The sequence below is a fragment of the Clupea harengus genome, chromosome 13 (assembly GCF_900700415.2).
Source record: "Clupea harengus chromosome 13, Ch_v2.0.2, whole genome shotgun sequence".
In the NCBI taxonomy this organism is placed as follows: domain Eukaryota; kingdom Metazoa; phylum Chordata; class Actinopteri; order Clupeiformes; family Clupeidae; genus Clupea; species Clupea harengus.
The window spans coordinates 4,132,974-4,148,504 of record NC_045164.1 but is presented as its reverse complement, the minus strand read 5'-3'; the positions used below and the strand labels follow the sequence as shown (position 1 = coordinate 4,148,504).

The following is a 15,531-nucleotide window of genomic DNA, read 5'->3' as shown; positions in this document are numbered from 1 at the left end:
TGCTTGAGTCCCAGCCAATTATTCATCTTAAGTGTATTAATCTGTCATATCTGTTTTTCAATGGAATTAAAGAGCGGCATCGCTGAAAATGCAACAGCTGCACAAATCAATCAGCCTCGCCGGTGCCAGCTCTGTAAAGATCTGGCAGTATCGAGCTGTCATATCTAGAGTGCAGGGTGGGGGGTGGGGGGGGGGGTGGCTGCGGCTTTAACCTCCACCAAAGCAAATTCTTCATAATCGTGCGATGGCCCCCTGACATTCCATCTCTGTCTTGCTCGACCCAGATGCAGCTTCAGCACCACTGCCATCCTCCGCCTCCGCGGCGGCCATCGCCCATGCCCACTTTATTATGGGATTTTTAGCACATCTCTCCAGTCAGAGGCAATTTTCTATATGTTTAATAGAAAATCCACCAGGGGCTGCCCGCTCAAGGACTCCCGATGCCCGGTGCCCTCTGGCAAATGTCCAGGGCCGCTCTGGCAGAGCGCTCCTAAATTAACCACTTCTCTGTGCTGTGCTCTGCAGGGAGAGAAAGACAGACAGAGAAAGAGAGAGAGAGGGGGGGGGACGAGGGATAGAGAAAGAGAGACAGAGAATGAAAGAGGGAGGGAGAGAGTTGGAGAGATTGACAGAGAGAGGGAGGGTGGGAGGGAGGGATAGGGAGAGAGACAGAGAGAGACCTAGAGAGAGGGAGAGAAAGACAGACAGTGAGAGATGGAGAATGAAAGAGAGGCCTATGGGGGCTCGAGGTCTCTCGTCCGTGTTAGTCAAGGCAGCAAACGCCGTGGCCCAATGAATCACAGGCTTAACAAATCAGGTCTGATTGCTTCCTGGACATACTCTCGCATCGTGTACACCAGGGACCTTCGAGGTGGTGATGGTGGAGGAGTGGGCTGGGCATCTGTGGGCAGACTGCCCTCCAGCTGCAGATAGTTAGCCCAGAATCCGCACTTAGGTAATTATCTTTTCTCCCCTGTTGTTACGAAGGGCAGAATTAGCTTTGGAAGTCTCCCAAGGCGTAAAAACAGCTTTGGAACACCGCGTCCAAGACACACACACACACACACAAGGTGTCTCGAAAGAGAAAGAAAAGGAGGTGTTGGACCTAGAAAGTATGGCTCCACACATCTGCATCCATTTGTTTTATTGACTTTTTATAATAACAAATTAAATCTACTCATTCTCATTCAAGCTTAACCTGGCTGTTTAGAATTGAGTGTTTGCACATATAAATCTTTCACTGAAAACCATATGAGAGGAATGATCTATTTAAGCAGAGTCAAACGAAAGGGAAATGATACATGAACTGAAAAGTGTACAGAAAAAAAACAGAATAACTTTTACATTTCTTTCTTGTTTGTTTGTTTGTTTATCTACAATCTGTTTTCATGCTCTGTTTACATTTAGAAATAAATCAAGGCTTTTGTTTAGGTTAAGTTTCAGTAATTTTAATGAACTTCTGAGGGGCTCAAAGTGAGAAGGTGTCAGATAAAAGTTAGACTTGCAAGACCAGACATGACTTCACTACTTGACAAAGGTTCACAGTCTGGTGACACCTTGTTGAAAATGCCAAAAGGGTTATGTCTACACATTTGTTAAAGCAGCTGAGTAGTGTGAACACAGTCAACTGTGCAACAGAGCACAAAGATATTAACACTCAGAATTTTGCCTGTGCCCATATCCTATAATATCCCACACATCCATGTGAGAAGGTTCCCTTGTGTAGCCATGAGAGAGAGACTCATGGCTTTACCATGGCAATAGAAATATTTTAACAAATTTCTCACTCGAGTCATTGGGATATGATGAGAAGTTATATTATTTAGTGGGTTCTAAAAACAAACCTAGGCATAAAGTTAAAAGAAGTAACTGTGAAAACGAAATGCTCTATACAGTTATGAGATGGTATTAGAGGCTTGCATGATGGAATGCCTGACCTAAAGAATATGCTTTCCATTTCCATTTACTCATTTGGCAGATGCTTTTATCCAACGTAACTTACAATTAAGGAACAACATTTAAGTCTCAGTACAGTAGGAGACCTTGGAGTAAGCAGGAAGTACTAAAGTACTAGATCTAGATCTAAGTAGTAAATATATTCAGTAAGACAAAGTGCAAAGGGATCAGGTAAAGACGTGCACAGTAAGTGCAAGCTAGGTATGTTAGGGTGTTAAAGTGTTAAAGGAGAGGAGGTTTTCTTGAAAGAGATGAGTCTTCAAGAGATTCTTGAAGATAGAAAGGGAGCTTGTTGCATCATCGGGGAACTACAAACAAGAACAGTCTGGACTAGAATTGTATTGTGTGTAGATGACGTTCCTTGGAGGAACACAGTGGCCGAGAAGGAGCATAAGCCTGTATGATTGAGTTCAAGTAGATGAATGCAAACCCAGATGTCACTCTGTAGGCAAACATTAGTGATTAGAATTTGGTGGCCATGGGTAGCCAGTGGAGGTCAATGAGCAGCAGAGTGGCATGGACACTTTTAGGGTGATCGAGAACCAGACACACTGATATACTCACTAGACCCACTAGAAGGGCACTGCAGTAGTTGAGGCAGAGATAACCATGGCCTGTATCAAGAGTTGGGTGGCATATTGTGACAAGTAAGGCCTGATTTTTCTTATGTTGTATAGTGCAAAGTGGCATGACCCGGAGACAGACGTAACATGGTCAGAGAAGGATAGGTGGTCATTAATCATGACACCTAGGTTTCTCGGAAGGTTTCTTGGTGATTTTTTTTATGGATAGATTGATGGGATGACAATTATTGCTTTTTTGGTTCAGTCTTAGAGTGCCATGGACACTTCTGAGAGTCAAGTCGAGACTGCAGGGTCATCTGGCAGGGATGACCGGTTTAGGGGATTGTCTACGTAGCAGTGATGAGAAGCCATGTGAACGGATAATAGGACCCAGGGAGGTGGTGTATATTGCAAAAAGGGGCCGAGCACTGAGCCTTGGGGCACCTCTGTGGAGAGGGCATGTAATATGGACATTTGTCTTTGCCATGACTCATTGAAAGAACGCCCAGTGAGGTTGGTTCAGGAGATATATTCGACTGGGATAGGAACGGTTCCTGAGTCTGGCAGTGTGGATCTATAACGCTGTCCAGAAGACAGAAAGAGTAGTCCAGCAGACTGTCGTCATCCAACCCGAAGTCCAGCTCCAGCGTGGGCTGGTCTTCGGCTGGTGGTAGCTCCACCGCCTCGCGGCCGGCGGCCCTCAGGCTGGCAGGCGACGGCGACGGGGAGAGGCTAATGGGTGAAGCTGCGGCAGTAAAGCGGCTGCTTGCACCGACGTTGCCCAAGGCTGAGGGCGCACTCGGCCCTTCGGGGGTAATAACCCCGGATGGAGCCGGTGCAGCCCTCTCAGCGTCCACGCGCTCCCATAGCGCGAGACGCTTCGTAGCCTTAGCTAGCATGAGGCTAGCACAGATGCCACAGGCAGGGTCGACGCCTGAGAGCGCCGCCTCCGCGTGGGCCCTGCCGAGGCAGGCCACGCACCGACGGTGGCGGTCACCCTTGACCCGCACATGCCCACAGTCGGGGTATTGCCGTGACATCTTTGTTCTGAAATTAGAAGAAAGTATTAATACACAAGCACACTATTAGCAACGTACACGTTGGTTAGCAAAGCTAGCAGGCTAGTCAGAAACTTAGCCAGCTAGTTAGCTAGGATAGCGGCTCTACTTTCAAAAATCAGTTGAGTCAACGAATTTTGCAGCGCCCTGAGCCAGTGAGGGTAAAAGAACCCGAATAACTCACCAACTCGTAGAGAGCAAATAGCACACAAAACTCTTTGACCGGGTAGCGTAGAGGATATTACTCGGAGCTGGGTGCTTCGTCTTGCGAAGTTTTCAAAGAGGATATGTTCGTGTCGCGCTGCTGAATTTATAAGCTCCTGAGGTGGCGGGCTCAGGAGAGAGCGCACGAGTCGTAGCCTTTCAGGCGTGAATGGATAAATGCTTCGATTTGGGCCCATGACTGACGTCATGTACCATTCTGTTATATCGCAGTACACTGCGATAAGGAACCACCCTTTCGATAGCTTTCAATAAGAATGGAAGTAATGAGAGCAGCCGATAGTTCTCAACTTGAGCAGTGTTGAGTAAAGGCTTTTTGAGGGCTGTTACACGAGTCGGTTTTAATGTGGTTGAAAGCGTTCCCAAAGCCAGTGAAGCATTTGTCACATGTGTGATAGCTGGCACAATGGTGGGAGACATGGCTTGGATGAAGTTGGCAGGAATGGAGTCCAGCATGTAGTAAGACGGCAGCACACGGCAGCAATTTTGATACCTTGTTTTCAGTGAGAGGAGTGAAATAAGAAAGAGATGTGCCATTGACCAGAGGAGGTAGAGAAAGGCATGTAGTAGGACTGATACATATTTGGCTTGCAGGTACCCTGCCCTCAGTGAGAGCACTGACCCGGAGGAGTGATGCACCCTTAACCAGTGGACACTGGTTGTCTCTGCGTGGTTCAGTGAATTGGCTACTGATTTTTCGCTACCTTTTCAATAAAGAAAAAAGCAAAGATGTCAGCTGAGAGGTTCGTATCTGTCGTTGTCGTGAAGGATTGAGTAATGTTTTGAAGGTTGAAAATAATTTCCGGGTGTCTGTGGTACTGCTGATCTAATAATTTGTATAAAGCAGTTTTGGCAGCACTGATGGTGGACGAGAAGGAAGATAGGAGCGACTGATAACCCGTGAGATCAGCAAGGTTGCTGGATTTACGCCATTTTCTCTCAGCAGATCTGAGATCGTAAACAACTTTCGGGTGGCATTGGTCAGCCATGGGCTAGAGTGAGTGGGCTTGGTGGATAGAGGACACAGGCTATCCGAGCACAGCACAGAGAAGAGAGACTGTGGCATCACTGACCTCTAGTGATGAAAATGTACTAAGGTAGAACACAAGTGACCACTGAGGAAAAGTGGGTGGGAGACAGATTGGGGAGGTTGTGGTGGAATGAGACCAGAGGGCAGAGGGCTAGTGGTACAGAGGGAGGGGTTAGGCATGTAGTGAAACGAATGAAGTAATGGTCAGAGGTGTCAAATGCGAATTAAGTTCTTTGTGAGTTGGAGGGATGCAAACCCGTTGTAGGTCAAATGAGTATGTCAGGGACAGGAAATCCACAGAGCTTGGATGGTCTAAGTGGATGTTTGTATCACCCAGGATGAGTAGCAAACAGCCATGTTCAAGAATGGAAGACATTTTGAAATACATACGATATGAGCAGTGTCCTTCGCCTTGGCACATACCCAAGATAAAAAATACACTGATAGGAACCTCCCAAATATGTAGTTAAGGGTGAGGTCTGTAAGTGGAGAGAGCTTGATATTTAATGTGGAGCCTGACTCACTCCTCTGGTTCCCTGGCTGTACAGCTACTTGACTGTTGAGCTGTTGTCAGACTCAAAAGCCTAATGGAAGGTAATGAATAAGATACAGTCGCAAATGCAGTTGACTGAAAGAATTATGAGGAATTGATTAATAAACTGAAGGGAGGGGGGGGGGGTCATTATTGTCACAGTGCAGGCAATGATATGTTAGCTTGAATGAATGAGTAATGAATTCCTTGGAAGTCTTAGCTTCTTGCTAAATGCAGGATCTCCTTGTATCCATGGTAACACAGTGTTCATTAAGGGTCATCTAGTACAACTTGCTTTTGGTTTGAATTTTAAACAGGTAGGAATAAGAGCATTAGGAACACTTAGCGTTTTAAGTAATTGTGCACTCCTAAGGCAAAGAAACTAAAACATTTGAATTATCCATTGAGCCTTAAAGACCATGTGCAATATTCATATGAAAACTTAATTTATTTACTCTATTGGCCTATACCCCAATTAAATAAACACAGAGGCATGGGTTTATATGGAGTTATTTAAACAAACAGGGGTTTGTTGTCATCTGCATGGAAAATGGAGCATTAATGTTGACTTTTTTCCGCATCTGCATGATCTGGATGAGTATCCCTGGAGACTCAGCAGCTTTTCTTGAATCCTTCCACAGACAGTATCTAGCTCCCTGTGAGGCTGAAGTGGCGGTGTCTGGCTATGAGAGAGTTCGGAGCATCCCTAGCAACTACTGGTCTGGCCTTACGATTCAGAGGACAAGCCGTCTGTTTTTAGGGGGTCTACCACTCAGTTACCTGCCTTACAAGGTACGTTTGCAGAACTACTGTATTGGTGAGTATCCAATAATGGAAATTATTTTTCCACACAAAATGTTTTATAAAATGTTTATATAAAATGTTTTTATAAGTCAAGTTTTAGTTGACTAAAAGTCTGGGCATTTTAGTCTTATCCTAGTCAAAGAAAACCGTACGTTTTTTAGAATTGTTTTAGTCACTGAAAAATGTCTTTTAGTCTTTCAGTCTTTTTTAACCATCAGATTATATTGAACATTTCAGTCTATCTTCTAGCCTAACCAATATTTCTTCCGTCATTTTAGTCAAACTTAAAAACTCTACACAAACAAAACACGACATTTTCATATCACCAATGCATGTCAAAATGCATCAGCTATCTGTTAGCTGCACCTCTGTTAGGTCTGTTAGAATACTGGGCTGTTATTTATGATTGAAAGGCATATGGCCCAAAATCTTTGATATATATATGTATATATTTCTAACCATAATTGTGAGAACAAAGTGTTATTCAACTGCACAGCCTACATAATGTAACACCACCGTCTTACTGAAAAAGCTTAACGTGACCACCTAGACATAAAACCTACCTCAATTTCTTTGTGGTAAGCCTTAATGTGTCTTTTCAGGTGGCTGTGTTTTAAATAGTTATTCTATGGATATACGGATTTTCGGATAAAGCAATGCATACGTTTTTTTTCTCAGCCTCATTGCATCAAAAATGGGCCCAAATTTCAGTTCATTTCTTTCTCCCAAGCCTCGTTGTTGTCATTCTATAAAGTTAACTTGCTTCCTGTAAAATAGTTGATGGGTTAGTTAATAATGAGGGTTAATGTACTCTTTGCTGTGATGGTGTAGGCACACAGCGCAGGAAAGAAAACTGCTGCACATGCCATCCAAGGAGCAGGATATTTGGATTATAATTAGGAAATTAGGCAGTCTATGATGTTTTGTCTACTCTTTTTTGTCAACAAAAAAAGAGATTTTGGTTAAGTTTTTATTTTTGGTAAACACTTTATAAAAAAAACAATATCAATGCAACAATATTGCATGTTGATCTGCAGCTAGTGTGTAATGATGTCCTTGCCATCTCATCATGTCTTGTCTTAGTCATGGAAAAAAAGGTAGTTGACGAATATATTCCGTCGTAGTTTTTGTTAACACAACTAACACTACATTAGGATGATAGCCCACAACCAGGAAGACAAAGGTTTTTCAACAGGGAAAGTAGTCAGTTAGGTCTAATTAGCTGTGAAGTAACTGAGCTACACGGATGCTATGAGGAAAAAGTGGAGCACCCAATCCAACATCCCAAGCAGTCACACAAGCTCATCACCAGGCAACCAATGTTCTCACAGTGAGGAAGGCTGCTTGTTAAATATGATTGGGAGGCCTATTATGGACACCATGCACACTTTCCCTGTGAGGAATAAAATTTGTCAGCAATTTAGGTGTGTAAAAATTGAATAGTCTATATCCAACCATTAGGAATGACCCGACACTGCACCACTTTGAAATATGGTTGATAAAATCTTGATAGCTAATTAAATAGGCCATTAAAGATGATAAGGATTAATAATAGTCATGATAAAAGTGCTCTTTGCCAAACCAGGATGAGGTTGCGATCATGTCCATTGAAAATGAACTCTGCAGACCACTGACCTAGGTGATGTTCATCACTGGCCTTCCTGAACCATTTCGAACACGGCGGCCTATCACTCACACTGCACAGCGGTCTATTAGAGTTGTAATTATTATTCTATGCTATTGGGAGTAAAAATCCAGAAGATTTAGTGAGATCCGTGAGATTCAGTGTCACCTACGTGAGACATGTGAAATGTTTAAAATTCATGAATCGGATGAAAAGGATAAAGCGTCTTCCTTCTTTCTTGAAGAACTGACGGATAAAACTCATTTCTTATTTATTTTTTTGTTTTAGGGTTCATTATATCACGAGAAAATGGTACATCACATTGACTTGGCTCGTGAAAGTGTTGTTTTTTTCCTTCCTCAAAGGGTGCTACGCCTTTCTACAACTATTCTGGCTGCATGGAGGTGATAGAAATTAACAAGCTCAGAGGGTTTTTCATATCCGCTGCCATATCTGGAAGTAATGTCAAGAACTGCAGGTAATTCAGCTTCACTTCTCGGATGGTTCTCTGTCACAGTTGATGTGGGTGTTAATGTATCTTGAGTCTCCAGGGCTTAAGCTTTTCTCATGTCCTCATATAATAACATAAAATTGAGACAATAAAAGCTCTGGTCATCGTTCCATAGAAATGTTGTGGGGAGATGCAATGAAATGTAATCTTATCTGCAATGTACCATGCCGATTTTGACAGACAGACAGACAGACAGACAGACAGATAGACAGATTGCTTTATTGATCCCATAGGGAAATTGCGGCGTTGCGGCACCAATTTACATAAATCAACATGGAAGATATGGCTCTTACAGTGGGAATTAAATGTAGATTGTGCATTGTGCACTGCCACTCAGGGGATGAGTCTTCTCTCCCAGCACAGAGGGGAGTCATTTTATAGCATTATTGAAGTGGGAAGGAATGACTTCCTGTAGCGGTCTTTATTACAGCAGAGCTAAAGGAGCCTTAGAGTGAAAACACTAGGCTGTCTGACCTTTAGGTCGTGCTAGGGAGATGAAGTGTTGTCTGTTATGCAGTTTGTGCAGCATCCTTCTCTTAACAACCAACAACAAACTGTAGGGGATGCAGAGCAGGCCCCAGCACAGAGCCTTCTTTCTCAGCTTGTCCAGTTTCTTAGTGCCACTGGCTCTGATGATGCTGCCCCAAAAGATGGCTGCAAATATCTTACTGCACACAAAAGGACCTTTTACTTTTATCATTATTAATCCAAGAAGCCTATTGGAACATCAGGTTCTTATACGATGTTGATCATTATTTTGCTCTTGCTGCTTGTTTTTATTGATTTTATGTAAAGCACTTTGAACTGCAACTCTTGTATGAAATGTGCTATATAAATAAAGTCTTACTTACTTACTAAGCTTCCTGAAGAAGTAGAGTCTGCTCTGTCCCTTCCTGTGGGCAGTCTCAGTGTCACATTTCCAGGCTGTTATCAAGGTAACAACCCAGGTATCTGTAGCCCTTGACCACCTCCACCTCTTCTCCCAGGATATAAATGATGTTCAGCTTAGTCCTGCTCCTCCTAAACCCCACAACCATCTCCTTCGTGTTGGCCACATTTAAGGGGAGGTGGTTGTTCCCACACCTGCCACAAAGCTAAATTGCTTATATTTTAACACAATACTATCACATTTAGTGAACTAACAGGTTACACATGAAAAATATGAGCTACTATACCTAAAGCCGCAATAAAGAGTTTTGTTCCATAACTACATTTACATTTAGTCATTTAGCAGGCGCTTTTGTCCAAAGCGACGTTCAAGGGAGAGAACAGTCAAGCTAAGAGCAATAAAAAGCATGGTGTAACAATAAATACTACTTTACAAGAGAATTAGAAAACAACGACCTAGAAACAAGGAAAAAGAAGTGCAGGAATGTAACTGCTGAAGTGCAAGTTAAGCGCTGGTCAGGTGCCACTTAGGAAGGGAGGTGCTCTCTGAAGAGTTGGGTCTTCAAAAGCTTCTTGAAGGTAGAGAGGGACGCCCCTGCTCTGGTAGTACTAGGCAGTTCGTTCCACCAACGTGGAACTACAAATGAGAATAGTCTGGATTGCCGTGCTTGCGACGCTCACTAGACGAGCGCAAGCTAACTACCTAAAAGGCATGCAAAAACTTTGCAAACACCACCAACAGCCCAGTTGACACTGATAGAAGCTTGCCAACACACTAACTGGTGTCTTTTGGCAGTATAGCTGGCAATGTCATGCTGTGAAAGCTTTTCTTCCATTTTTGCAGGGTATTCCAGCCCTGTATACAGAACTACATAGGGCATATCCTGGATGGCTAGTATGAAAGACACAGGTGTTTATCTGTCCTTAACATGACCATATGCTATCAAAATGAATTTGAGGATGGTACCAAAACGAGTTGCCTATAAAACCATACCTCAAAAAGTGTCAAATTGTTGCATAGTGTTACTTTAAGTGATAGAAACTAAGTTGTGGCACGCATTTCTCTGTGAAGAGGATATAAAAGTATTTAAAATTTGACAGCATGCTTGCATCAGAACCACTTCCGTAATCTAGTCTGATTGACTAATTCAAGTTTACATGTTTTGCTCGGATATTTTCTTGGCCATATCCCTGTTCTTGGCTTACTGACAGATTAAGATTCAAGCCCATGCTCAACACAACAGGTACTCTACATTGACATGAATAGACTAATTCAAAATGTATATATTTCCATTGACAAGTGGGACATTCAATTGCTGGTACACCCATCATTTTAGTTAAATATGATTAAAAAACATAAATATGTTAAATGAGTAATTTGAATGAGTAATTTCACCACGTCCAGGTTTCTTATAGGCCTTTCCCACATTTATAATTGCTTAGCTTCATTTCACTGCAACAAAAGTAGACTGCAACATCTTTATTAGGCCTCAAACTGCCCAAATCTGATCCTGTTTATGTATGACAGAGCAGCCCTGGAGAGTTGCCCTGATGAATGAAGAACATGGGGGATGTTTTTCGTCCACCACCTCTTCACAGATGACTGGGCTGAAGTGGAATGCAAATGTCATTTGGGACGTTTCAGTGCATCTGATGTCAGTTAGGCCCCTGTTCATTTCGATTTTGAACTGATGAGCTGATGGTGGCTGTCACGAGGGCTGCTAGGTCGGAGGCTTTGTCATTAGAATTCTGGGATTGATTTGATGTGTGCTGATCAAATTTTGTACTTGGTTAGAATGTTGTTGGTCTATGATTGAGTCAGGTTCAAAATTTTGATTACAGAATTATTCCAAATTAAGAAGCCCACATCCATCTCTACCCCACATTTTGTGCACAGCACTCAACAAGCCAGCAACATCAGTGAGTGATGATGCCATGGCATTTGTCAGTGGCTTCAGTCATTTTTAGTGCTACATTTTCCTTGTGCTTCTGTAACAATCAAAAAAAATATCTGTCCTTTACATACAAAAATTATTTGAAGATTATACCAAATTTAGTTGCTCATGGAAACATACCCCACAAAGTGGCAAATTGCTTAGTTTCTATTTGAGAATTTTTTATTTTTTTTAGTTGATGATTGTCCCAACCCAGCTCTTTCAGCCTTTGCTGTGTGAATATTGCATCTATCTGTGTTGTTTTTATGTCAATTATGTTGAACCCTATTACGCTTATACCTTGTCCTAACTGCCAGCAACACGAGCAAGGCACAACAACAAAAATAAATCGCTCCCATTTAAATCAACAAGGCTGTCCTAACTGGCAGTACAAAGTGTGATGCGTTGCGACAATGGTTTTCACACAAGCTTTGACGAACACCACTGCCTCTTTCGCAGATGAATTGTCAAAGGTTTCAGGACATTCCATTGGAACTTATCAAACGGTTGCAATGCGGATCGCTTGGATCAATAAGTCACAATCCCACTTGCAGTTAGGGCACGGCATTACAGTCTGCATTCAACTAAGAGAATGGGAATAGACTGTTTTCTGTCTGTTTTTCTCATAGACGTGGATGGAATAATGACACCCCGACAGCATCTACAGCGTCCCCTATGGAAGTAACCACGACGACCGTAAGCAGTGCTCCAAACCGAACTGTCTGGTCTCCACCTCCAGTCCACCCCCCAGCGGCCTGTTACGAGGGGCTGTGCCACAATGGTGGGACGTGCCAGCAGCTCTACCAGCCAACCGGGGCCTTGTCCTTCCGCTGTGACTGCCCTCTGCATTTCTCGGGACGATTCTGTGAAAAAGGTATGGCCAGAACGCAGTTTTAGGCCACGATGAAGTGTGAAGTAGATACATTGTGGTACATAAGTCATCTGAAGGGGTCATAGGGCAGTCGCTTTTATCAGCTGCACAGTTGATATGGAGGAAGGGTTTTTGGGCTTGTTTTCAGCTCTGGTAAGGCAGCAATCTGCCTGTTACACTGCCTTTCTCTTCTTTCCAAACCACTCAACTTGGAATCAGATGAAGCGACTTTTGAACTACTTTTTATGTAACTGCTTAAATTTAATGCTAAATGTTGAAATATGAATTTGGTCGAAGAACAAGGTTGTGCTGTTGGGCAAGAGGTGCCAAATTCAGATGTGTCAAGGGTAATAAAATAGAGAGGGGGGGGGGGGGGGGGGGGGGGGGTATAATAGTTATGAGCTAAATTAAGAAGTTGCCCTCATGTGTCTCTTGTCACATTCATAATCCACCTTCGTCCACCTCTGCCACTCATTGCAAATGAGCTAGATTGTCCTTGTCACTCATATTCACAGGATGAATTCCACCTGCCACAACGCCATGCCCATACTGATGAAGTCAAGGGCCGTTGAGTCCCGGCTCTGGGAGTTTCTTCAGTTTGACAAATTAAAAGTAGGAAGTGGCTCCTCAGTTAACACTGGTATACCAATATTGGTTTTGCACAACACTTAAGCTGTTTATCAGTCAAATAAATTGAATGGAGCATGAGTGAAGTTTTGCACAGAGGGTTTTGTACAGCAGTTATTTCTGTGTCGCTCTCTGATAGTGTTATGATTGCGCAACCTCACATCTCCACCAACACACAAGCACACAGAGACACTCCCCCCCCCCCCCCCCCCCCCCCCCCACACACACACACACACACACTGACTCAGCACATTTCTTTCTGTGTCAATAAACCAATGCTAAGGCACTAAGCTAATTTGCTGAGCCACAAGTTCATTTATCTCTGTCGATGGAGGACTCAGATATTTCACCTTCTGAATGTCTAGATTCAATTAGTTAAAGTTCAGTAATCCTCACAGCTCCTTGTCAATGTGCATTTTGTATTGTTTTGGTGAGTTAGTTTATGCGTAATGTCTAGTATGCATACCATATATGTTTAGATCTATCCATCTCTCTCTTTCTCTCTCTGTCTCTCTCTCTCTCTTCCTCTCTCTGTGTGTGTGTGTGTGTGTGTGTGTGTGTGTGTGTGAGTGCTGTGTGTGTGCGTGAATGTGTGTGTGTGTGTGTGTGTGTGTGTGTGTGTGTGTGTGCGTGTGCGTGTGCGTGTGCGTGTGTGTGTGTGTGTGTGTGTTTGTGTGTGTGTAATGTTATGTTGCTCAATTAATCATACCGAGTGTTTGTATATTATTAAAGCATTTCTCACTTTCTGTGCTGATATCAAGTAATACATTTTTGGGTGTAATTACATCAGAACATACATTTGTGCATAATGCTCCAGGGACTCTGTTCTTTAGTGTAAAACAATCCCATCATTCACTCTGCCGTGCGTCGCTATTCCTGCATAATAACACTTCTTAACAGATCCTATGATGGAACTGTTTGATTTTTTGTCAAGCAGACTAAAGTGCAACAAGTCACGGCCAATATCTGTTTTAATTACACAGCCTCAGGATCGCATGTCTTTCTTTCTATCTATCTCTCTCTCCCTCCCTCCCTTCCTCTCTCTCTCTCTCTCTCTCTCTCTTTGTGTGTGTGTGTGTGTGTGTGTGTGTGTTAGAGAGAGAGAGAGATAGAGAGAGAGTTTTTGTGGAGTTCTGTAATTCAAAGACCAACTCCAAAGGAATGCATTTTGCAAAGAGAAACTTTAATGTCAGTGTTGTTTCTGAGACAAGACTGCAAAGAAAAACATGACTGACTTTGCTCCTGCTGTTATCACTTTCTTTCTCCTCCTCTCTCCCTCCCTCTCCTCTATCTCTCCAAGCTAAATTTGTGTCTGTGCCCTTTGGAAAAATCTCAAATTGCTCTAAAATAACTCACACTGAAGGCACAGAACAAATGGACCATAAATGTTCGGTAGAACATCATTTTAGGACAGCTGAAGACACTTTATATCTTTAGAGAGAGATTTCTTTGATCTACTTTGCATTTCTGGTAGAATGTCATACTGCATTTTGGTTATTTGCAGATGGATCTAGCCCACTGTAGACATCTGGACTTCGCACTGAGATATGTGTGGCACAGCTCCATTGACTTTCACAATGATCGCAAAACATTAACAGTGGTCAGATTTCAATGGCAGGCATTGGAAGGGATAGAGAAAGAGTAACCCAATCTCATGCAATCACTTTCATTTCTGATGCAATCGCTGCGTTCAGAGGAAAGAAGTACATTTTCTCAAGAGTGGTGTTAAACTTTTGTCCACGACTGTATAAAACTTTATTACAAAGCAGTGCCACAGACTATATCATTTTTGCCTTGAATTGGTCTTCCAGTGTTTTAATGGTGGACTTTTTCTTGAAGGGTTGGTATTTCCCAGCCTGTTTTAAATGAAGCGCTGATGGAGATAATTACCAAACACTGGGAAGATACAAGAAGCTCAGTCGAGAACTTTATTTTGACTATGATGTTAAACACTTATGGCGTCAGCAATAGATACATCTGAGTATATAAACCTTGTGGTTTGTGAGTGAAATTGCTTCACTTTCATCCTTGTGCTGTGAGTGAGCCCGATTGCAACTGTTCTTGTTGAATAAATATACTGATCGACAACTCCAGAGTCCTGAAGTAACTAGGGTGAATTAACACCTATCAAGCGCCCAAGCGATTAATTAGTTAACGGAGCCACACAAGGATTAGCACCTCAGCATCAGAGGAGCTGAAGGTAGCGGTGAGAGTTAGTGAGAGTGAGAGAGTGCTGTTAAAAAAAAAAAAAAATAATAAAAAAAAAAAACAAGCATGTGATGAAGGCTTCATTTCTCTTTAGTCTACTGACTGACCCCTTTGCGTGGAGTTGGGTTGCCACTCTCGGTTAGCCTCCTCTTGTAATTGGCCCAGTCCATGTCCAGCCTGCTCTGGGAAGATGGCAGGTCAAAGTGGCAACCCGTTCTCATTCGCTCCGCTGGGGGAACGATGAGAGGTTAGCACGACATGTAACACTGAGGTCACAGGGAGTTTAAAGCGGGGTCAAATGTTAAATCTCGTTCATTCCCCCCCTGTTGAGGGCATCAATATTTACCGATCAGTGCACGCCTGTGCATGTGTTATTTCTGTGTAATTACAGCAAAATGCCTCCCGCTGCTGCTCAGGCCAGACTGAACTGCTTTTTGCTGACCCCCAGAAATACATATCTGCTCTCAGAGCGACTCTATAATTGAACTCATGGGCATATTGTTTGCACAAGGGTTTTAGCTATTTGTGATAATGTGTTTGGGTCCTACTGTATGCGCTATAGTAATACATTTGAAGTTTACAAAGTGAAATTTGCACACTTTACATTTGCACTGCCCGCTTGCTGTTCCTTTGTCAAATATTGCATTTACATTTTACACGTCTTTGTGGTTTGATTTAGCCTGACGATGTCATACTCATAATT

At 42.9% G+C, this 15,531-nt stretch overlaps 1 protein-coding gene across 2 annotated transcripts in view; it reads left to right on the top strand.

Moving 5' to 3' along the window:
• Positions 1-15,531, top strand: part of eys (eyes shut homolog) — a 181,098-nt gene that overhangs the window by 106,407 nt on the left and 59,160 nt on the right. For both annotated transcript variants that reach the window (XM_012816935.3, XM_031578529.2), the window contains 3 exons: positions 6,003-6,153; positions 8,155-8,267; positions 11,752-11,996. In XM_012816935.3, coding sequence (XP_012672389.2) covers positions 6,003-6,153; positions 8,155-8,267; positions 11,752-11,996 — 509 coding nt within the window. The remainder of the gene's footprint in view (positions 1-6,002; positions 6,154-8,154; positions 8,268-11,751; positions 11,997-15,531) is intronic.